At 43.6% G+C, this 23,158-nt stretch overlaps 1 protein-coding gene across 1 annotated transcript in view; it reads left to right on the top strand.

The window, feature by feature from the left end:
• The window catches only part of Tmem178b (transmembrane protein 178B), a 384,790-nt gene extending 374,855 nt beyond the window's left edge, over nt 1–9,935 (top strand). The window contains exon 4 of the mRNA XM_057770123.1: nt 140–9,935. Coding sequence (XP_057626106.1) covers nt 140–390 — 251 coding nt within the window. The 3' untranslated portion in view covers nt 391–9,935. The remainder of the gene's footprint in view (nt 1–139) is intronic.
• Nucleotides 9,936–23,158: the final 13,223 nt, after the last annotated feature.

Raw genomic sequence — 23,158 nt, 5'->3', positions numbered from 1 at the left:
CCCACTCTTCCCTGAATCTTCTCATCTCTCCCACTTAAGAAAGTGCAGATGTGACAATCCTAACTTCTCTTCTCTCTTCCTCCCTTCTTCCTTTTCCTTCTCCATTTCCCTGCCCCGTGTTTCCTCCCTTGTTCTCCAGGAACCTTCTGCATCATTTCACTGTGCACCTGTGTGGCTGGGATCAACTTTGAGCTGTCACGTTACCCACGCTACCTATATGGACTCCCGGATGACATCAGCCACGGCTATGGATGGTCCATGTTCTGTGCGTGGGGGGGCCTGGGCCTCACACTAATCTCGGGATTCTTCTGTACCTTGGCCCCCTCTGTCCAACCTGTCCCGAGGACCAACTGCCCTAAATCCAGACCAGAGAATGGGACAGTGTGCTAAAAAACAAACCCATACACATATATATATATAAATATATATATAATATACATATATAAAATGAAACTCAATCAAGATGATGCCAGTGCCAAGGTAGAGTTGAGTTGGCTCAGGCACCTGCATCTCATCAGACTTTGTGTTGCCTCATCTCCAAGATGGGAAAAGTGTTCCCATCCTGTGGCTTCTCTCATCAGTCCTTGACTTTGGCTTCATGTTTTCTTCAAGACAGTGAAAGCCGCCACCTGCGCTAGCATCTTGATCCCTGTCACTCATAAGGATGTGGCGGTGAACTGGAAGGGACAGAGGCAGTGGTCTGGAGCAACACAGATACAGAGAAGGAAGTGCTACTCTCTGGGCCAGCAGGAAAGGCCACCACCACCCCAGCCATCATATCATGGGGAAACTCAGTCCCTTGAGTTCATAGAATGTAACCACATCTTTGAGGCCATTTTCAGAACCACTTCTCTGCTCTTCCTGTTCTGAGCTCCTTCCCAGCCCACCAGCGACACACCAAGAGTGGAAGAGAAAACAGACTGAGAAGGAAGTTTTCTCTTTGTGGCCAAACCTTTGGACAATGTCTTAGAGGTGGGAAGGGGAGAGAACATGCTGAGAGGCAAGATCAGCATCAACAAAAGGACATTCCAGTGGATGCTCAGAAAACCCAGTCTTACCTTCCAGCTGCCTTACACCCAGTTAAACAAGAGGCCACCCTGTCCTCCCTTGCCTGCGTTCTCTGGGCAGATCGAGCCTTTGAGCAATGCTGTGATGTGTGTGTGTGTGCGTGTGTGTGTGTGTGCACGTGTGCATAAGTGTTGGATGGTTACCTTTTTCTTTTCCACTCCTTGAATGGAAATATCATCTTATTCTGTTGTCTCTCTTTCTCTTGCTATTATTATTTTTGACCCATTATGGAGGCCCCAAGATCTGGGAATTATCTTGAAAGACAGGCCTTCATGGGTGCAAATGCAGCAGCTGCAGATCCCTGGAGAGAGACAAAAGTGTGCGTGCGTGTGTGTGCGTGTGCGTGCGTGCGTGTGTGTGTGTGTGTGTGCCCATGCACATGTGTGTGTGCGCCCATGCACATGTGTGTGTGCATGCACGTGTGCTGGATATTTCCTGAGTGTGGGGGTTTTATTGTTTGTGTTACACTTTTTCTGTGATTTCTGGTACAGCTGAAATTCCCAGAGGGCAAAACCAGGAACAAAAGCACTGGGCCAGAGAACCCTGTGGCGCTTCACAGTATGGTTCTGGAACTCTGCAAGATTTAGTCCACTAATTTCGGAAGCTCAAGACACAGTTGGGCACAAAAGTCCTAAGAGAAGAGGGGGAACATACAGATCAGGAAAGAGAAGGAATATTGCCTCTGGCTGCTGATATACAAGTAAATATACCAAACAAGACCTTCGGTCCCCGCTGTGGGGGCTGTCCTTTGTCACTGGACATCTGCTCCTTTTCTAGGGGTGAGCCCTGTACAGATGACAGGAAATGGGCCACATGCAGAGAGAGCACCTCCATGTCCCATGGGCTCAAGTTTGTATGATATTATTATGTAAATTAATGGAGAATTCTCAACTCTTTCCATTCTTGTCCCTTTCCTCTTGATCTTTAAGGCCACGAATCCCCAAATAGTGATCTGTTTTAGGGGCTAGCACCGAAACTGAGGTGGAGCAAGACCATCCAGCTCACTTGAGCAAATTGGCACTGAGTGCTGGCGAGTGAAGCGAAGTTAGCCGGAGCTGTGAATGCCACATGGCAGGAGTAACTCATGGTTACCTTGGGGACCCTGCTGGTGCCCAGTGTCCCTGGGGAGGCAAGGAGAGAATCCTGAGCTGGTGCAGCTGTGGTCAGCCATGCAGATGGGGAGCTCAGCTGCTGCAGTATGGGCACTCTTATTACAACATGGGTCTGCTTTGGGAACGTTGCCAACCACTCAGCAGCCTTCCTCCCTCAAGTGCTCCACTGCAGCTCCCTGTTCCTGACCTCCTTTCCTACCAGATGCCTCCCCTCTCACCTACCAACAGTGTCCCTCCCCTTCCCCCACCTGCCAGGTTATTCATCTCATCTGCCCTCCCCCCCTTTCCCTCTTCCCTTCTCTTTCTCCCTCTTCCTCTCTCCCTCCCTCCATATGTGTGTGTGTGTGTGTGTGTGTGTAATCCTATCAGGGTGTGATGTCTGATGAGCTTCATGTGGGTAACTTTTTGTGTGCATCTTTCTGATGCAGTGTGTGTGTGTGTACCTATATAGAGGTATAGATGCATTTCTCAAGACTCCCTCATCAGGGTCCTGGTCAGATCCTACAGAAGGTCTTACATGTGACTACCCCGAGTGTAGGGGTGCCGGGAGAGCAGGGGCAAGCTGGGTGTTAGGGAATGCGGCTGGCTTCCAACTGAGATTCTAAGAGTTGTTCTTAAGATAAACAGTGTATTCCATGATAGGGGAAATAATCTTCAGAAAAAAAAACTCAGTTTTTTTTTAATTGAGAATTTTGTTATTTTTCTTTTCCTTTGAAAAGATAAATTTTTCTCTTAATGTGAAGGACATTCTTGGGGCTGGAAAATGGAAGTATCTCAGATTGAGAGGGCTTTTGTCTTCCTCCAGAGTATCTTGACCTGGGCAGGGACAAGCAGGTATACTTGAACATCCACTGAGACACAGAACTTGTTGGGTATGGAATATTAATTCCAGCTCTTTTGCAGTTGCAAAAAGATGGAGGAAGCTAAGCCAAATGGGGCAATTTGCTGTTGACTATTTAATCTTCTCTTAAGTAAACTTGTTTGAACAAACAAGTTCACAGACCTCTCATTTATACCTTTATGCCTTGGTTTTCTTTTAAAAAATAATTCATATTCATCATAAACAGATCAGCTGCTCTACCCAATTGCCCAACTCTGTGGCAAACTTAATAAAACTTACTGGCTTCCTTGAAGTATGCACATTCTTGGAATAGTAGACAGATCCCAGCGAGTAGATAGTGTCTCTGGCTCAATTAATTCCACTCTCAATCGGCAGAACAAGACCATAGAGTCACTTTGTCATTATTCCCACCAGACAGACACAGACACACATGTGCTGGGGTCTGTAGTACTTAGCAACAAAGACAAGCCATGGCACCCAGTCAGGACAGAAGTCCCCACAATGATGGGAGATAGCAATCTTTGTCTAGGTGGCCTGAGCCTTCCATCACAGGGGATTGACCCCTGGTTAGAATAAGCCACTCTGAGGCAGTTTCTGGAACTTTCTGGCTGTGAGGTGGCTAGGGAGTGAGTAGAAGAGAAATCAGAGAAGTCTTGGTGTGGGGCGCACTCTAGTTTGGTCTCCACTAACTCTAAATCATAGGCCCCAGCCTTCTGAGGTGACTGAGAGCCAGTGGCTTCTATAAGACCTGCAGTTCCTACCCAGGTCAAGTTCAAATTTTTTCTGCTGTGTGTGTACAAGGACCGTGATTGCACGCGCTGTGGGCCCTGTGCTAACCAACAGCCTGAGCGCAATTTCCACACTCATTGTTTATTTCCTCGCTCTCTCCTAGAATAGAGATTTGGGGAAGCTGGGGCCTAGCTGGGAGAAAGTGTAATTCCTCACTGGGGAGTTATGGTTCATTTTCTATTTCCTTCTCCCTGTGGCTTTCCTTATGATCAGTTTGTGACAGTTGCCTTCTTAGGGAGGAGAGGGACTTCAAACCCCTTCTCCTTGTTTGTCACGTCCTGAGGTCTCACAAGGATGTGTGTGGATCACTGACATCAAAATATAAGAAAGAAAATGTCTGTTTCAACTTCAGTCGCCTGACTGAAGGCCCCCTTTCTCACTTCTAGGGATCACAAAAGCATAACTAGACAGCTCTTCCAGATGAAGATCAGCCCTCTTTAGCCTCAGGTCCCTGAATGATTCCCTGGGCCCTGACACTATGCTGGTGTATTGTCCCTTAGGTGAGGGTTCTATCCAAGTGTGTCACTTTTCCTCCATAAGAGAGGGTACCCTAAGACTTTCCTTGGTCATCCATATACATGATAAGAGACCTAGAAGGAAAATGCCACATGTGTTTTCCTGACTTCAGATGTACCATTTAGGTCTTAAAAGCTGCCCGCCTAGTAAAATTTGGAATAATGGAGTCAAATTCATTTCTCAGAGCATTCGGCTTCAACTGTCTTAGGCTGGGAACATCCATCCACTGATTTCAGTCACGTAGTGGAAGAAGTGAGGATCGACCCAGACACCCTCTGTCTTTGTGTGGACTGTCGGTTGCTTCTCTTACTTCAAGGCAATCTTCTTTTCTGAAAATGCATCTGCTGCTCCTGGGCTGATTTGCCCCAGTGAGCACATCCATCCCTCTCCAGGGAAACGTGATGAGCCAGAAGAACTGAGTACACAGACAGTAACGGTGAAGCAGAGCTCAGCTGGACCAGCCTTGGTGCTGTCTTCCAGCTCACACAGACTGAGGAAAGGGACGGATTTTTTAAAGCAAGTCCAGCAGAGCAGATGCATACAAAAGATCCTGATGTCTCTCAGACTGTTGACTTCGGGGGTTATGCTTACCATCTTTTCATTGATGTGTCTATGCCCCCAAACATTTCTTTGACATTGTTTCTAGTCCTTAGACCAGATCATTACAAGTTATTGAGTTTTCCCCCCTGAGGAGTACATGCTCATTGTAGAAAACTAGAAAAGAAATAGCATACAAAAGACTGAGAGACCGATCATAAGCCGCCCATCACTCTGAGGCTTCTATAGTGGGCCCAGCCATAATGGCCAGAACCTCAGAACCTCTTCAGTGAGTGGTTGTCACTGAGGGAATAAATGGGGCCGGGAGGACATGGCATGGCCACAGAACTGTGATCATCAGTGATTCTGTGTTCTTGGCAGCAACAACACAAGTCCCAAGGACAGCAAGGAGGCCTTCGAAACCTCAGGCCAGAGCGAAAGATTACTATTTAGGACTATTTATCTAATCTATCTAATCTATCTATCTATCAATCATCTATCTACCTATCTATCTATTATCTATCTATCTATCTATCTATCTATCATCTATCTATCTATCATCTATCATCTATCTATCTATCTATCTATCTATCTATCTATCTATCTATATCTATCATCTATCTATCAATCTATCTATCATCTATCTATCAATCTATCTATCATCTATCTATCAATCATCTATTTATCTATCATCTATCTATCTCTCTATCACCTACTTATCCTTTTGTTTCAGGTGCCATCTCAATCTAATCCTGAGTATACCCTCACTAACTAAGCTACACTCGTATAATGCAGCGGTGGCTGTACCTTTCATTCTGCTCTGTCCTAAAATGATTTGTGACTCTGGGCACTGTGTCTTCTCTATACTTGAACTTCCTCGTCTACAAAATGAGGATGGTGATAACGTTTTACCTCATGGTACATTAAGAGTGACAAAGAAATTGCGGAGCGATTTGCAAACATGAAGTGTCTATGAATTACGCACTGTTCAAATTACCTGTTATCAGCAGCGCAGCCACTAAGGTGGAATGGATCCATCAAGGCGCTACCGAGAGGGATAATGGAGGGGCGGGGGCATCTTGGTTGCTGAGCTAGAGTGTAGCTACCCAGCTGAAGAACATGGGGTTCATGCCTTCCTTCAAGCCCTCCAGAGGAATTGTCTCCTTTGTATTTGTTACCCATAGCCAGACTCATGCCCTTTTCTTCAAGGCCAGTTTTGTGCTCTCATTCCTATAGCTTATTCTTATTGCCAGAAGGGATGGAGAACGAGGAGACCACGTGGAGGCTAAGATCACAGAGGGCTCTGACATTTCACCTCTAAAGCAGGCATGGAGTTTATAGTGTTGCTTGTTTTAAGAGTTCACTCCTGGCTGTCTGTGCTCAGGTTGGGGGAAAGTCAGATCCTAAAGCTTTTAATGTTCTCTCCTGTGTAGAGTGAGGATAAGCATGGCAGAGCGAAAGCCCACTTCCTCTTGTCAGGCTGCAAAGCTAGTGGCTTCGTCAATAGCCTCTGAGCTTTAGTCGGAGGGCCTCTGCGTGGTATATACAGTTAGGACATTTCCCAGTATGAACTCGCTTGGATCTTAGATTCTAAAAGGGAAAAGAGCAGATTCCCCCTGAAACTTTCTAACAGAGAATAACATATCCTTGCTCTCCCTATGACTAGAGCCCAGCCAATCATAAGGGTACAAGGTAGCTTGTTCAGGGCCAAGAAACAGAAAACTGGACCCCAACATAGGAGTTACCTAGCTACAGCTCAGCCTGGCGTCTCCCTGACCCACAAGCCAGCCTACTACTCTTCACGCCTAAGGCCTGTTGTGACTCCCTGGGTGGGGGAACCATGTCCTGCATTTTTCTCCCTTAGGCCCCAAGCTTTTCCTTTCCTCTCGGGGTGGCCCCTAGGCCCATTGTCATTTGTATGTGCTGGTGTGTCTGTGTCGTGAGTGTGATCACGCCTTCAGGCCGAGATTTCAGAGACCCCACTCTTGTGCCCTTTCCCTACCCCACCCCACTGCCCATGGTGTGACTGTTTCGACCCAAGACTATCTGTAAACATGTACAAACAAAGGTGAAAGCTGAAAATAAAGGGGAGGGGGATTGCAACTCCTCAAAGGCTGAAACAGAGCCCTCAGTTTTCTGCGGACTGCTGAGGACTGCCCTAGGATCCTGGCCCTGGCGGCACCTGAAGGGAGGGAGGCCCATCGCGAGAGAATTTCCTGGTTGTTCTCCTGGTAGTTGCTCCTGCTTGCTAAGCACTCTCTGTTCTGAAGGCATTTACCTTTAATGTTAAGTCGTTCTCTCCCAAAGTCAAAGCATATCCTCAAAGAAGAGCAAAGGTCATGGCCAGTGTCAACCCAAAGACCTGACCTGGAGTGAGTGACATTAAGAAGTTTGTTAATAGCTCACCTGGAGCCTTGGGTGAATCTTGTGACCTTGCCATGTACCCATGTCCTCACAGCCTCATAGGGAGCAGGGTGACTTCGGGGACTCATGGGACACCAGGTCTCCCCTGTCCATTCTGCTGCTATTTGTACCTATGCTGGCTGTTTCATTGAGGCAAATCAGGAGATAATTTCTTCCCATTGCACTTGGCCCAAGCTGATAACCCTCAGAAAGTAACCGCAAGCCAGCAGCCCGTTTGTGTGCAGAGTCCAAAGCCTATGATCCACCTTTTCAGTCTCAAGATACTTTTTCCCACCCACTTGGATGATTCTATCATGCCCTCTCTGTTGATAGGGCCTTGCCTCATAGGACTGTGGTAGAGAAAAGACCATCAAAGGAGATGAGGCATGTGCGTTGCTTTACCAACTGTGGCTTGCTCCACAAATGTGGTTTACTCTATGAAGAAGCAGAGCCTGGTCAGGGGGCATGACGAAATGGGAAGAGAGAAAAAAGGCGGTTCTGGCGCTGGGGTGGAGGCTGTGGGTAGAACACGTGGTTAGATAAACTTAGAACTTAAAGAAAACTTTGGAATGGAGAAATTTCTGTGCTTCCAAAATCCCCTCAGCAGAATGGCAGAGAAATAGCCCCAAGGCGGGAATTCTGGAGTAGAGGGATTAGGATAGCACAGGGCACCGGTAATCAATCCCGGAGTATAAGTAACTGCCAAACAAGAATAGTTTTCTCAGAGAGATACACAAATGTGGCCTGTGCCAACACCCCCTCCATTCATGAGTATAGGCTCCTTCAGTCCACAGCTTCCTCATCCCTGATGGACCTTGGTGACCCCCTTTGAGACTTGTACAAGGAAGGTGATTTTAGACCTCTGCCGCCCAATAGAATTTGATACAAGATACGTATGCAATTTGAAATATCCCGCTAGCTGCATTTTAATGCACTGACAGAACAGGTGAAATTAATTTCCATACTTTTAGCCCTCGGACCTGGACCCAATATCAAAGTTACTGGCATGCTTTATATGCTGGCTAGTTCACATAATATCTAAACCGAGGTAAATCTCACCCCGAGAAAACATCTCCAACTGACTCAGCCACATTTTTAGGGCTCAAAAGCTGCATCAGGCTTCTGGTACCTGGCTAGGAAAACACAGGCTTTTCAGAGACCGAGAAGGATGCCTTGGCGGGCAAGTTGCTCATTGATGAGCATTTCTCTGTGGGGGACAAAGGCGAAGGCTAGATTTGCTGAGTAGGAAGCCGAGCCATCTCCACAATGCTGTCTCAACCTTTGGAAGTCCTACTTCACCTGCTTAGCTGGGAGAGAGAACTACTGTGAACCTACCACATGTTGTCTCTGCCTCAAGGGGTGTTAGTGCTATCCCTGGACATGGCCCTGGTGACCTGTAAAATCCTGGGGGACTGCAGGCCATGCCCTTCGGCGGTAGGGGCGTCAGCCACCACCCACCCTATCTATCCAGATGTCTTTTTATCTCACGATAAGGGATAGACAGGCCTCCCCATTGTTAAGAATACACATCTCTCCCACCTCTTAACGTCTGGTGGAGTCTCCTGCTAAGGACATCTCACTGATGTTCGCAGCTCTTTGATCCATCCTCCAATTTCTTTTTAAATCTTGAATGCTGAAGAGGAGATATGGGGGAAGAACAGCAGGCAGACCGTATCTCCTAGGAGGTGGCAGCGGCAAGTTCTGTCCTTAGACCAGAACTCGGGCCACCATTTCCTACCTCTCCTTTCTGCTTAGAGATCTTCCTTAGGTCTAAATAAGCCTCTCTCGTGGGGGGGAAAAAGACGGGCAGTGAGATCTTAGGGCATAGAACAGAATAAATATAAGCAAGCCACTGGGCATTCTCCAATCATTTCAAAGAAGCAGTATGATAAGGCTTGATTCATTTAAAATCTAACCTTCTGAGGCCTATGCTGCCGAGCAGGAGGAAGGAAGCTGATTAGGTGAGTACGTTTTAAATGTGGTCATTAGACGGGGCCTGTCGCCGACAAAACTCTCCAACAGCTGACGAGTTTATGGTCCGCCAGATTATTGCTCAGTCAATATAAATTTATTTACCTTCACTCTAATTTGCATAGTGCTTTCTGATTGGTTAGATACAGTGTGGTGTATACTGCAGGATTCTAACAACGACTCTCCCCTTGGAGGTAGCAATTCCTGTGGTCATTGGTGCTAAAAATAAGATTAAATATTATGTTAATTTGTTCTGATATGATGTGAATAAATGTATTGTTTAATCTTAACAAGAATGCTACATCTTATCAGATCTATTGTACTGTCTGTTTCTTCTCATAATTAATTAATTACAGGAAAGGTGATCCAAACCAGATCTCGAAACTCTTGTGATATTCTAAGAGGAACTTAACAGGGAAGTGGGAGGGGGGCATGAAAAGGGAAATTGCCAGGTTCCTGTGACTTTGAAAGGACTGAGGAAGCAGAGAGAGTTTGGGAACTTCACTGAAACTGACTGCATCTTGCAATTTTCTTTTTCAAATTGGCAGAAATCTTGTTATTTCCATCGATTGAAGAAAAAAAGTGTCTGGTAATTAATTAAATGACTTGTTCATGGAAAAAAATAAAAACAAATAATCTGTCAGTTGTGGAATGTAAACTGATTAAATAATTAAATAAAGAAGACCATGTTGTGTGTTTTAGAAGGCCGTGTCTGCTATCTGTTGTGGGGATGGTGGGAGTGGGGAGGGTGCAGACTGCAGTATTGCATGGAGAGCGGTCTTGTTCCCTGGGGGTATGTAGAGAAACAAACCATACGATTCCTGCACAGCAGTTGAAAGCTCTAATCCAGAAGGAAACTGACACCAGACATTTCAATAATGTGCAGACCTACAGTCTTTGCTTCGAGGGTTAGGGAACTGACAAAACTGTGCAGCAGGATTGGAGGAGAAAAAGAAGAAGAAATTGATTCTTATCCTCTCATCACAGACATTAAGAACAAGAAATTCAAAGGCTCCATGAGATGTTGCCATTGCTCGTTAGGGTCCAGCCCCTTGACCAATTTCCTAGATACCAGCAAAGAGGGAACCTTCTTAGTCTTCCCTAGCTTGGTCCCTAACTTATAGTCCCATTTTCTCTCTGCCCACCTGCCCCTCAAAAGCATATGTGTGACAAGGGAAGCTGGGAGGAAACAAAGGCAATTGGGGCGAGTGCTTTGTAAGAGTCTCGTTCTCCATCAGTATCTCTGGGCTTCAAGGAAGGAAACCAGCTTATAAGTGGAAAAGGAGTTTCCTGAAAAGACAAGGTCAGGTAGAAGCCTGGGTAGCCAGACTCCCATCCTGGTATCATCTGAACCAGTGGGATGCAGTTGTTGGACTCTGGGCTTCACAGATTGCTCTGTTGGTCTTCCTGCTTCTCCTGCCCTGGGAATGCATGGCTACCCTTGTCCCCACCTCCCCATGTCCCCATGTCACTGCTTTGTGAAGATGGTAGCTTTTAATTTACAATGTCAGGTGTGTGCACCATGGAAGGAAGGCAGGGAAAGTGTATGTCCTATGCAGCTTCTCTTTCAGGTGGTTGGATCACACTGTCGCTCACATCCTTGAAGTAGACTATTCCTCGGATATAGATGCTGAGTGGCCAGGAAGGGAAGGAAGTCCCTTAGAGTGGAACCCTGCAAGAAAGGGAAGGATTCCTGAGTGAGAAGAACCTCAACTGTGTCTCTGTAGTGGTACACACAGAGTGGCCAAGTGGCAGTGTTACAAATCATGACCTTTGTGAGAGCACCCAGAGCTAGAGGCTTCCGCGGGGAGATATGTTCAATGCTGGACACTGTGAAAGGCTTATGGTTGCTCACTACATAGCTGCGTGCTTCTCGTCTGATAAAAATAAAGTAATGGGTTGTTTTTGTTTTTTTTTAAGGAAGGCATTTTGAGGGTAATGAAAATAAATGGAAAAGAAAACATTTCAAAAATAAATGCTGCTCAGAGGAGGGTGACGTGTCATGGATGTGGGGAAGGTATCCTGAGTGCAGAAACACCTGAAGAAACCATAGTCCACATCCCCAAGGGTCATTCTCCTAACTCATCATAGATGAGATGTCGCTTAGAGGAGAGGCAATCATGAACAGATTACTGATCTTAAGTGAACATCTCTGAGGGAAGGCATGAGAGATTTAAGGGCCTCTTCCCCACTGAGCAGGGGTCATGAGGACAGGGAACCTGCATTTCCCAGGTCACATGACTTCAATGTGGCAGCATCCGGACCTGAGTGGTGGGCAGCGGCGCCAGCAGCTATGGGAGGCAGAACACCCCAGGCAGTGCTGAGTGGACTACCCGGGAAAGCCTCAAAGACCATAACACTCTGTTCTCCTTCTTTCTCCAATAAAACACAACTTTGATTTTTGTGTCTGTGATGAATTATGCAGCCCGCTGGGTTCAGGAGAGAACTGGGTTTGTAGGAGAGACCCCCTAACCCCGCCCCCATCACCTCGGTCCCAGTGCCTCCAGGCATACATGTCCCTAGGGTGAACATTGTTAAGTCATTGCAGAAAGGCAGCTAGCTCCAGCATCTATAACCAAGTCACAGAATACTCAGGGTATCCCCTGGAGAGGTACTCTGGGAAAACTACCTTCTCCGAATGTTCCTTACTAAGTCTCTCTCCCAGACTCACAGCTCCATGCTGTGTCTGTGGTAGTTAGTGCTGGTTGAGGGAAGGACCCTCTTAAAGAGCAGGGATATGGGCTTATCTTCATACTCTGGTGCGATAATACGTGGTGTAAGTAATCGCTCAGTGAATACTTACTGACTAGAAAACGCAAGTCTTCCCTTACCCACCCACCCAAGCTGCTCTTCAGCGGCTAGTGTTAAACCTTTTAAGCATTTTGCGGGAAATCTCCCCAACCACCCTCGGGTTCAGGGACTTGCTTGAAGGATACAGATTCGAATTAGCAAAAAACAAAGACACGCAGGACCGAGTTCAGGAGAGACCAGATGCGCGTTCCAGCTGCTTCCTCTGGTAGATTTGGACAAGCAGCATTTAATTCTCTCAGTAGTGCTTCATGACAGCATCCAGGGAGAGCTGGCAACCACGGAGCGTTCGCTATGCTTCCAGCGCATTTCGAATGTTCACTGGGGAAACATGGACTGCCCATGACTCTCGGCTGACTTTATTACTTACTTATTTTTCTTACTGCTTTGACACAATCCCTGACAAAGGTAACTTTAGGAAGGAAGGAAGGGATGGTTTATTTCGGCTCACAGTTTCAGGGCACAGCCCACTAGCGAAGGGAAGATAGAGGCGGGACTATGAGGGAGTTGAACCCGCTTCCGCCACAGTCCCCGAATAGAGAAAGGAACGACAGCGCTCAGCTCACTTTCTCTGTTTTGTTTACCATGCTGTCCAGGACTCCAGCCCACTGCGGGGCGCCTCCCACGTTCAGAGTGGGTCTCCCCTGCTCTGCAGAGCATTTGGGGAAACACCTTCATAGACAAGCACAGAGGTATGTTTCCATGGTGATTCTGAGAATGTTAATCATCAATGTGACTTCATTTCCAGCCCTGTGTATTAGTTATTTTTCTGTTACTGTAATAAAATAAAATATCATGGCCAAAGTCAATTTATGAAAGAAAGGGATTGTTTTGATTTGGTTTGGGTTTTGAGGAATAAAGCCCATCATGGTGGTGAGACAGCTGGCAGCAAGCACCAGGAATGGCAGCAGGGGCGGGAAGTTGAAGGATCATATCTTCAGTAGCAACCACAAAGAAGAGAGAGAGAGGAGAGAGAGAGAGAGAGAGAGAGAGAGAGAGAGAGAGAGAGAGAGAGAGAGATGCGGGATGGTGCTATACATGTTCAAAGCCTGCCTCCAATGATGAACTTTCAGCAGCAAGGCTGCAGCTTTCTAGAAAACTGGTTTAAAAAGGTACCTTAGCAAGGTCTGCTGAAAGCCCAGTAGTGTTGCTAGATGCAACGGCAGGGGAAAGGGGAAGCTAAGCTGGGTTTGATCAGAGCATACTATATGGAGTCCACATAGAACCCCATCAACAATTACTGCACACTAAGCTATAAGTTAGAATGAAGAAAACATATTTTCTGTCCATGTTAAAACTCATTCTCAGGTATTCAAATTCCTTCTTCTTTGTCTTCTACAGACCAGCCTAACCTTGGCCTCCTTCATCTGCTGCAGACCAGCCTAACCTTGGCCTCCTTCATCTGCTGCAGACCAGCCTAACCTTGGCCTCCTTCATCTGCTGCATACCAACCTAGCCTTGGCCTTCTTCATCTGCTGCAGACCAACCTAGCTTGGCTATCTCATGTGCCAATAACTTGACGTGCTTTGTCTGCGTGTCTCCTTTCTATCTGCTTCTTCTCAGGTGGTCCTCTGGACCTTCACGGGATGCTGGAGTAGGAGAATGGATATGCAAAAGATGCACAGATGCATGAGTCTTTAAGCAGATCTGAATCTGAATCCTCTCCATACCAACTGGGTCATGCAATCTCTTTAACCTGTGTCCTTATTAAATGAGTATAGCACAACTACCTCTCAGAATACCTTTGAAAAGGGAAGAGTTAATAAACACAAGAGAGATAAGAGATTAACTGACCCATAATTGCCTTTCAGAACCTTGCAGCCTCCCATTACCTCCTTTGTGTTATGTGTCTTTTTTTCTTGGTTGTTACACTTAAGAAGGCCTTCTGAACTGAAATTTGCTCACTGTTGAGCACCCCACAGGTACCACTTTCTTACTACATAAGAAGTTGATATACAGGGGCTGGAGAAGTGGCTCAGCAGTTAACAGCACTTACATTCTGGATCTTGCAGAGGACTCAGGCTTAGTTCCCAGAAGCTACACCAGGTAGCTCATAACTACCCGCAACTCCAGTTCCAGAGGATGTGGTGCCCTTTTCTGGCCTCTATGGGTACTTACACACGCATAGTGCACATAAACTCATGTAGACATACACATGTATGCGCGTGCATGTGTGCTAGCACACACACACAAATAATCTTTTAAAAATATTGATATGCAGTTGATATATGGATAATTTAAATGTGCACATTTACTATAGCCAGTCATTGAAGTTTCCTATACATACACTCAAAGATATGTAATAAATACATTCTGAATTGTTTTTATTCCAGGAGAGGAAAGGGTTGATATTGAAAATTATCTTTCCTCCGTAGAGGTCTTCCTTTTCTTAGAGTGACAGAAATGGTCTAGGACCTTGATCTTCTAAGAGTAGCTCCTGCTTAGCTCATTAGCCCCGCAAGGGAGCATTCTGGCAATGAGAATCTCAGGCCCAACATCACATCTCTAGAACCGGAACTTGCATTTTAGTACAGTACTGGGTGTTTGGTGGCTGGTACACATTGGTTTGGGACACTCATCTGCTAAATGCATGTAGTTTAAAAAGTTTAAAGCTCTGTCCTTTCTATGGCATCAAGACCATAGTAGAATTTCAGAGAATAATGAAAAATAAAAATCCAGTCTGAGGTTTCAAAGCCAGTTCAGACTGTTTTAATCACTGGTCTCCTGCTGTGAAGAGACACCATGACCAAGGGAACTTTTATAAAAGAAAACATTTAACTGGGCGCTTGCTAACAGCTTGAGAGGGTTAGTCCATGATCATCATGACTGCAGCAGGCAGACATGGCCCTGAGCAGTAACTGAGAGCTTTACTTCCTCGTTCACAGGCAGCAGGCAGAGAGAGAAACTCTGGGAAGCCCACCCCAAGTGACACACATTCTTCAATAAGGCCACACCTCCTAATCCTTCCCAAGCAGTTTACCAACTGGGGAGTAGGCCTGCAAATATATGAGCCTACGGGGCTCATTCTTATCCGAGCCATCACCAAGTAGCCTTTTTTTATTTTTTGCTTTTGATTAGCATGCATCAATTGTACATATTGGTGCAGTTTCACTTCCAAATAGCATGTGCTGATCAAATCCAGCTTCCCTTTACCCAGCCCCCATATCTAGTAACATCATTGAACTTTCAGCAGACTTGCTATGGTATATTTTTAAACTGGTGTCTCTAGAAAGCATCTTTCTGTTGAGTCTCTCCCCAGCAGTTAAGGAAAAGGACCAGAAGACCAAGGCCAAGTAATGAGGTACTATTTCTCGCAGTGAACAGATGTTTAGGAGACATCAACTCCCCAGCAGCTGCTTCAGAGCAGGTGTAGGTAAGACCCCACAGCTGTCAGTCACATGGGAGATCAGAATGGGACTGGTCCTAGAAGAGGCGTTTGTTTTTTGCCTCTTTCTAAGAAACACTGGCCCATGTGGCCAGCTGAACCTGAGGGGTGAGGAGATTAGAAACCTCTCACCTTGACATTAGTTCCTCTGCGCTATGAACTATGGGCCAAGATTTAGTTAATGGCCGTATAATCACAGGTGTAAACAGTCGGGCTGCTTGAGTATGGAATTCACACCATGCACAAGCACTCATTTAACCTTGAGCAAAGCAATTAGTCTCACTCTCCTCCTCTATAAATGGGGATAACAATAACGCTGACCCGAGAGCAGTGGTCCTCAACCTGTGGGTCGTGACCCATTTTGGGTTTGAATGACCTTTCCACAGATTGCCTAAGACCATCTGCATATCAGATACTTATATTACTATTCGTAACAGTAGAAAAATTACAGCTATGAAGTAGTGAAGAAAATAGTTTTATGGTTGAGGAGGTCACCACAGCATGAAGAACCATACTAAAGGGTTGCAGCATTAGGAAGGTTGAGAGCCACTGCACTAAGGTGTTGTGAGAATACAAAGGGCTCCACTTTGATTATTTTATTTATTTTTGTTCTATATGTATGAGTGTTTCCCCTGAATGGATAGATGTGTGTGCATGCAGTGTGCAGGAAAGACAAAAAGGAGGCATCAGATCCCCTAGAATTATAGTTGCATTTGGTTATGAGACATCGTGTGGGTACTGGGAACTGAACCTGGGTCCTCTGGATGTGCAGCATGTGCTTTTCACCACTGAGCCACCTCTTCAGTTCATGAGCACTTTCTTTTCGTTTTATTTTATTTTTATTAGATTTTTTTAAAAAATAATCAATCCAAATTCCCACTCCCTCCCCTCCTCCCATTCCCTCCACACACCCTCCCACCCTAGCCCCTCCAATCCTAAGAGAGAGGGTAAGGCATTTTGCCTTGTGGAAGGTCCAAGGCCCTCCCTACTACATCTAGGCTGAGCAAGGAATACATTCAAAGAGAATAGGATCCCCAAAAGCCATTACATGCAGTACAAATAAATCCCAGTGCCACTACCTGCGGCCCCTCAGTCTGCCCTAGCCATGCAACTGTCAACCACACTCAGAGGGACTAGTTTGGTCCTATGCTTGTTCCTTCCCAGTCTGGCTGGAGTTGGTGAGCTCCCATTAGCTCAGGTAAACTATTTCAGTGGATGAACCCTTCATGGTCTTGACCTCTTTGCCTGTGAGCACTTTCTTAAAGGAGTAACTGACATATAGTAGGTATTATAGGTAATTGTTTTTTATTAAATAATTAAAATTGCAATGACCTGTTGAAAGTCCCGCTGGCTAATGAAACCCAGTCAGATGGGGTAGTACCGAGAATAAACACCAAGAGTCTTCCTGAAGGACCACATTGGAAAGGAAGCTCTTCAGGGTGCTGCTGGAAAGCCAAGGTGCTTCCAGTGCTATCACAAGACTAAAGAGACCATCTCCCCAACCCAATCTACAAGAAATAAAACAGTTCAACTCCCCCTCCCAAACTTGCAATGCTACTTATGGGTGAAATGGTTTTTTTTGAGCACATGTGTTGTGTCAGACATAGTCCTGGGTGAGCCAAACTAATAGTGCTTTCAAGCTGGCAGCAGAGTACAGGAGGAGCAAAAAAGCAGTAGTCAGGATGGAGATACGTTATCAAGAGAAAAGGAAGCCAGAACTGGATGGGAATTACTGGGCGTGTGCCCTTGAGTGGTAGGAAAATGGTGTCCCCTAGTAACACGAAGGAGGGAAGAAAGTGAGAACAGTCTGCATTCCAGGGACACAGGTTTCTATCTGTGAGTCAGAATTCTGAACACAAGATAGAGGAAGAATGGTAGAGGGAGCAACTGAGTCCTGTAGCTGGAACTTTTGGGGGCCACCAACTAGATCCCAAATAAATACATTATTAATTATGGATGCTTAGCCTTTGGCTATTAGCTCTTTTAACTTAATCTGTTTCTGTTCATCTGTGTTTTATCTCCGAGATTTTTACCTTTCTTTTATTCTGTATGTCCTAATTTCTTGCTTCATCCATGTCTGTCTTTCTGGTCTCTGGCATCTCCCTGTTGTCTCCTTCTCTTTTCCCCTAAATTTCTCTTCCTACTAACACTGAGTGCCCAAAAGTTCTGCCTATACCTCTTCTGTCACTATTGGTTACTCAATTTTTTATTAGACCATTCAGGTGCTTTAGGCAGGCAAGGTAAAACAGCAATACATCTTTGCATAATTAAAAAGATGCAACACATCTTTACATAGTTAAACAAATACTCGGCAACATTTTCCCAATTTGTTTAAGTAAAAAGAAAGGTTTTAGCTTTAGCATAGTAAGAATAATTATCAAGTAAGAATTAATTTACAATACCCAGTCCATTTGTATTTGGCAAATTCAGAGAAAATACTTCATTATCTATCTTATCATGGTGAGTCCAAAGTTGTGTACCTAATTTCTTTTCTATCTTAACTTGTATTACCAACCTAAAATTATCTTTTTAGACCTCACAATATTTTTTAGGTAAACATTTTAACATTTTATGTTTCTCAACCTTATAAACTTTACATCTCTTATGTAAGTTTTTTGCTGAATTTGTTAACAAGGAAAACCATAACTACTTGTCTTTAACGCCATCAGAAAACTTAGAAGAATATAATATTACCTAAGTAAAAGAAAGTGCAGAGCAAGTATCTGCCAAAACCATAAAAATGACAAAAGCAGCTGACTGCCTGGACAGTCACCCAAAGTTTCTCTACAACATTGGGTCATCCGTCTTTGGCCTATGGGCCTAGAACTTCTGACAGATGTTTCTCTGAAGCAGGAATTTTGAAAGACTGTCTTACTTTGTCTTAGCAAAGTTTGGTAGCCTATTTCTTTGCATTCTGCTTGGGCAGTTTCTTGCCTAAATGGCTAGTTTTGCCACAATGGAAGCAAACTCCATATTGAGGATCTTTGGCACCCATCATCCTTTTATGAAGTAAATTGGTGCTGCCAGGAGCAGATGTGTCTCACTGACATGAAAAGCCTTAGGTTATTAAACATCTTAAATTTAATATTCTGTAGGTCTCTGGAGCATTTGAAGCTCATCTATCTATCTATCTTTCTATCTATCTATCTAAAATCTATCTATCTATCTATCTATCTATCTTTCTATCTATCTATCTAAAATATATCTGTTTAACCTTGAAAACATCACTAATATGACTACAAGTTTTATTGTTATAGATGAATAACTACTAACCTATATTTTTAAATTATCCCAAACAGTTTTTAATAATAGCTTTTAAGGACTAGAACATTATATTACATTTTAAAATGAACTTTATAGAAACAATGCCTTAAGCAAGAGTACAAACATATATATGACATAACAAAAATAACCTTAAATTTGTGTCATTATACAAAAAATTTATACCAATGTAAAATATTTAACATGAATCATTGTCTTTATATCCTATATTCCTTTATCCTCACTAAACAATGACAAATGTCCATAACCTGATGAATGATTAAAAACTACCCACTCCACCTCTTGGGAATGTGGGCATTATGTTCTATAGACTGCTTGCTGTTGTCTGGGGATGACAACATCCCCAGGAGAACCTGGGAAAATTGAAATAATGGTCAAGTCCTAAAATAACTAGCTATATTTGTTGTCCAGTGTCTTAGTTAGGTGTTTTATTTATTGCTGTGAAGAGACATTATGATCACAATAACCCTTACAAAGAAAACATTTAATTGACGTGGTAACTTACAGTTTCAGAGATTCAGTCTATTATCTTCATGATGGGGAGCATGGCAGCATGCAGGCAAACATGATGCTAGGCTACATCTTGACCAGAAGTCAACAGGAAGTCAACTGACTTTCACATTGAGTGAAAATTAAACAAAGGAGACATTAAAGCCTGCTCTATAGTGACACAATTCTTGCAACAAGGCCACACTTAATAGTGCCACTCCCTTTTGGGACCTTTTTTTTTCAAACCACCACATCCAATCTCTGTGTAATGGAAATGCCGGGCTTATCTGAAGTCCTGTCTAGAATAGTCTGTGAGGCTAGGCCATCTCAGCTAGCAGCCTTGAAGTTTTTCTGAACACAGAACTCTGAGGAAACTACAGCAAAGGCACTCTGAAAGACTAGATCACCTGGGTCACCCATTTTTATTGGTGATTGGGCCTCTTGCTCTGAAATCACACAGACTTTCAAAGGTAACATATCTATCTGTCTTAACACAAGTATGGGCTGTGCATTGTACACAAGCCAGTCAAAGATTTTTTTTTGTTTTATGTTTGAGAAGATAAAATATGTCTCTCAACTTTATAAGTTTGTTTGAACCTTATAACCAAACCTCTCTCCATGCCATATGGAGGATGGAATGTAATATTAAGTCATGAGGATTCTGTAACCAACAAGATTTATCTTGTCTCATTCAGTTTCAGAGATGTTCCCATGTGATGGGATCAGCATATAGGTCACCTGTCTTGTAGTTTTTCTAGATTTCTTTCTTTATGTCTGTAGCCAAGATCAAATCTGGTCTCTACTAATTTTGAAGGAATCCACAGTTTTTTATTTCCCATGAAAACAAAAGCATAAACTCTCCCACAATGCAATACATTTTCCGAATTCCATTTTAAAGTTAAAATATCCCTAAAGTATCGAGGCTGGTTTAATTCAGCAATTTCTTTTACAATCCCTTGTCTCTCAGCAGCTGTTGCTCATTCACCATCATTCAAAAAATTCAAAGTCAACAAAGCACCATAGAAGATCCAGACTCACTGTGTATTTTTCAGCTTTACATAGCTTATACTTTTTATATAACTTTACTCGTTCTTTAAAGACTTCACTTAATTATTTTTAAACTATTTTTTTCTATGACTGTCTATATCCAGTTTCTTTTCTTTCTTAAGCATCTACACACACTGTAACTTTTTATAAGGTCTTTTTCAATCTGGACCTGTTTTACTGTGCACCTGTAGCGTTCTCTGATCTTGTGATCTAAGTAGGTGCTAGACCCTCCACCTAGAGGCTCTGGTGACTGGTTCTGCCCCCTATTTATGTCTGTGAGAGTTGAGCCTTAAACTTAAGGGCCTGGCCAAGAGCTGAATTTAACTGGGAGCTGTCTTCAACCAAGAGCTGCATATAACTGTCCCAACTCTAGGAAGTTGGTGCCCACATGTGGCAGGCAATTTTACTTAGCTTGCTTTTTCTGCTTAGCATGCTGGCTGCTTAAGTGCTCTGCTGCACAGCAGTACCTCTTAAATGAGCTGTATCCCTTTTTTCCAGCTTTTTCAGGCCCTATGTGGAAATTCAGTACCCATGTTGAATGCCATTTGTAGTTGGAATTTTCTTGGGCTACCGACCAACTCTCAAATAAAGATACAGAGATTATTAATTAATTATAAATAGTCAACCTTAGCTTAGGCTTTTCTTATTTGCTCTTTTAATTAAATTTAACCTGTTTCTATTCATCTATATTATGCTGTAGGCCTTTTTACCTTTCCTTCATTCACATACCCTACTTTTATGCTTCCTCCATGTCTGTCTGTCTGTCCCCTAGCATCCCCCTGTCTCCTTTTCTTTCATCCTTAAGCCTATATTTCTCCTTCCTGCTTGGAAGTTCTGCCTATACCTCCTCCATTCAGCTTCTTACTAAGCCAATCAGGTGCCTTAGGCAGGCAGGATGAAACAGCAATACATCTTTACATAATTGAATAAATGCAACATATATTTATATAGTTAAACAAATAGTCCACAAAATAAACACATATAACACATCTTTACATAGTAAACAAATATTCTGCAGCTGAATGCATTCTAATTGATCCGATTTTATTCCACCGTGTTGTTTATATGAAGCATGGAATTCAAAACAAGGGCTTTACCACACTGTCGTATTGACAAGTCATTGTTTTCATTTTCTACCCCAAATTAACTTCTTAGTGTGAGTTAGAATTTCGAAATAAAATTGAAATTCTTTTGATGCCCTTTAGCCCTCAGACAAACCAGTGAGATTGCCATTCAAGCATAGTTCTGAATGGAATTAACATTAATAGCTCGGCCATAATGGCCCCAAGCCAACAGGAGTTTTCAGCCATCTGAGCAAGACTGCAAGGTTTTCGTTTATGACAATAAAATTTCATTGCTCTGTACTTTAGAGACCACAAATAGTTTTCATGACTGAAGAGCCTTTGAGGACAACAAAAACTGGAAATTTTTAAACTTGATCATCACGTGTCATCTGAGGATCTTGTTCATAAGAACTCTGTTATGTGCCGAGAAGTCTTGGGTGGCTATTTCTTCCTCCTTGAACCATACTCACCTGGAGAGGAGAGGGAGGCTTATCCAACTCAAGGAGCTCAGGGAGCAGACAGGACTCCTATGCCTACCTATAAGATTATGCAAACAGCAAACAATTGCGGAGAGAGAAGAATCTGGACCTCCTGAAAACTGTGTAGGGAGCTCCAGGGATGAAGCTTTTGGGAGTCATCACACATGCTGGTGGGGGGACTTAGATGATATAGTTGCATGTGTCAGTCATGCTCCTGTAAGTAACCATAATAAATTCATTGCTTCACCAAGCTGGACTTGAGTAGAATGATTTCTTTAATTTGCTATCAGGTAGATACCTAACTTGACAGACATTTGTACACGTTTTTCTAGTGAAAATCACTCAAGAACCAAAAAAAAAAAAAAAAAAAAAAAAAAGCAACACTCCAGGAGATGAAGCTATTTGTGCAGTCAGCATGATTTCTTTTTCTTATTCTATAAGTCCCTTACCCCACAGTAGCATCCAAAGTTAGTTTGGCAAAACCCCCAGCAGTCTCCAGGTGCTGTGAGTGTTTACCAGAGTAATCACTGGTTTTCTTTCTTAATTAATTTCTGCTATAGGATCTAATCTAGGCCTTGTACATCATACATAAGCACTGAAACACTGAGCCATAACCCCAATTTGACTGATGGTTTTAATTTAATCTGATACATGCTCCAAAATTGAGGGTCCTAAAAGTTAATTATCTCTGAGGTCTGAGGTTCATAGGCTAAAACAGTAAAGAGTTAGGAACCAAAAAAAAATTGACTTTGATAATCTATACCTACAAGGTGAATTGGGGAGAATTCTCACAAGGTACAGTTTTAGATGATAAAGTGATAGCTATGCAAAGTAGTTCTCATTAATTCTGAACTGATTGGTCATAAAACCAAATGGCCTTCAGAAAGTGTGCTATCTATCTGGGCTTGAGAATTTGGATTCTAGCTCCCAGAGGCCCAAGGCTTACCTTTTAATATAATATAACTTCCAAATGCTGAAAGATTGAGCTTCATCTACACTAAAATTAGGACTAAGCAAAAATAAAATCTATCCTTAGCTATTTTGAAGGCCAAGTGTAGATTCATCGTATTGAATATTGCATGTCCTAGAATATGCATTTTCTTCTAGAATAACACAGTTCTTCTTATCCTAAAGGCTTTTTTGAAATTAAAATATGGAATGGCTTTTAAACTATTTCAGAGGGAAAGAAAGAAAGCTTTTGCAAATGAGCTCCTACCTCAAACAGGAAACTGGAACACAAAGATGCACACACAGGGGAAATGCCATAGGAATGTGAAGGCAGAGGTCAGGGTAACAATTCTATAAGCTGGGGAGCTCCAAGAACAACCAACACACTCCAAACGCTGCAGAGAGAAGCCTGGACTGGA

The sequence above is a fragment of the Chionomys nivalis genome, chromosome 1, assembly GCF_950005125.1.
Source record: "Chionomys nivalis chromosome 1, mChiNiv1.1, whole genome shotgun sequence".
NCBI classification, from domain to species: Eukaryota; Metazoa; Chordata; class Mammalia; order Rodentia; family Cricetidae; genus Chionomys; species Chionomys nivalis.
The sequence above is the reverse complement of the archived record's forward strand: the minus strand, read 5'-3'. Positions and strand labels throughout refer to the sequence as shown.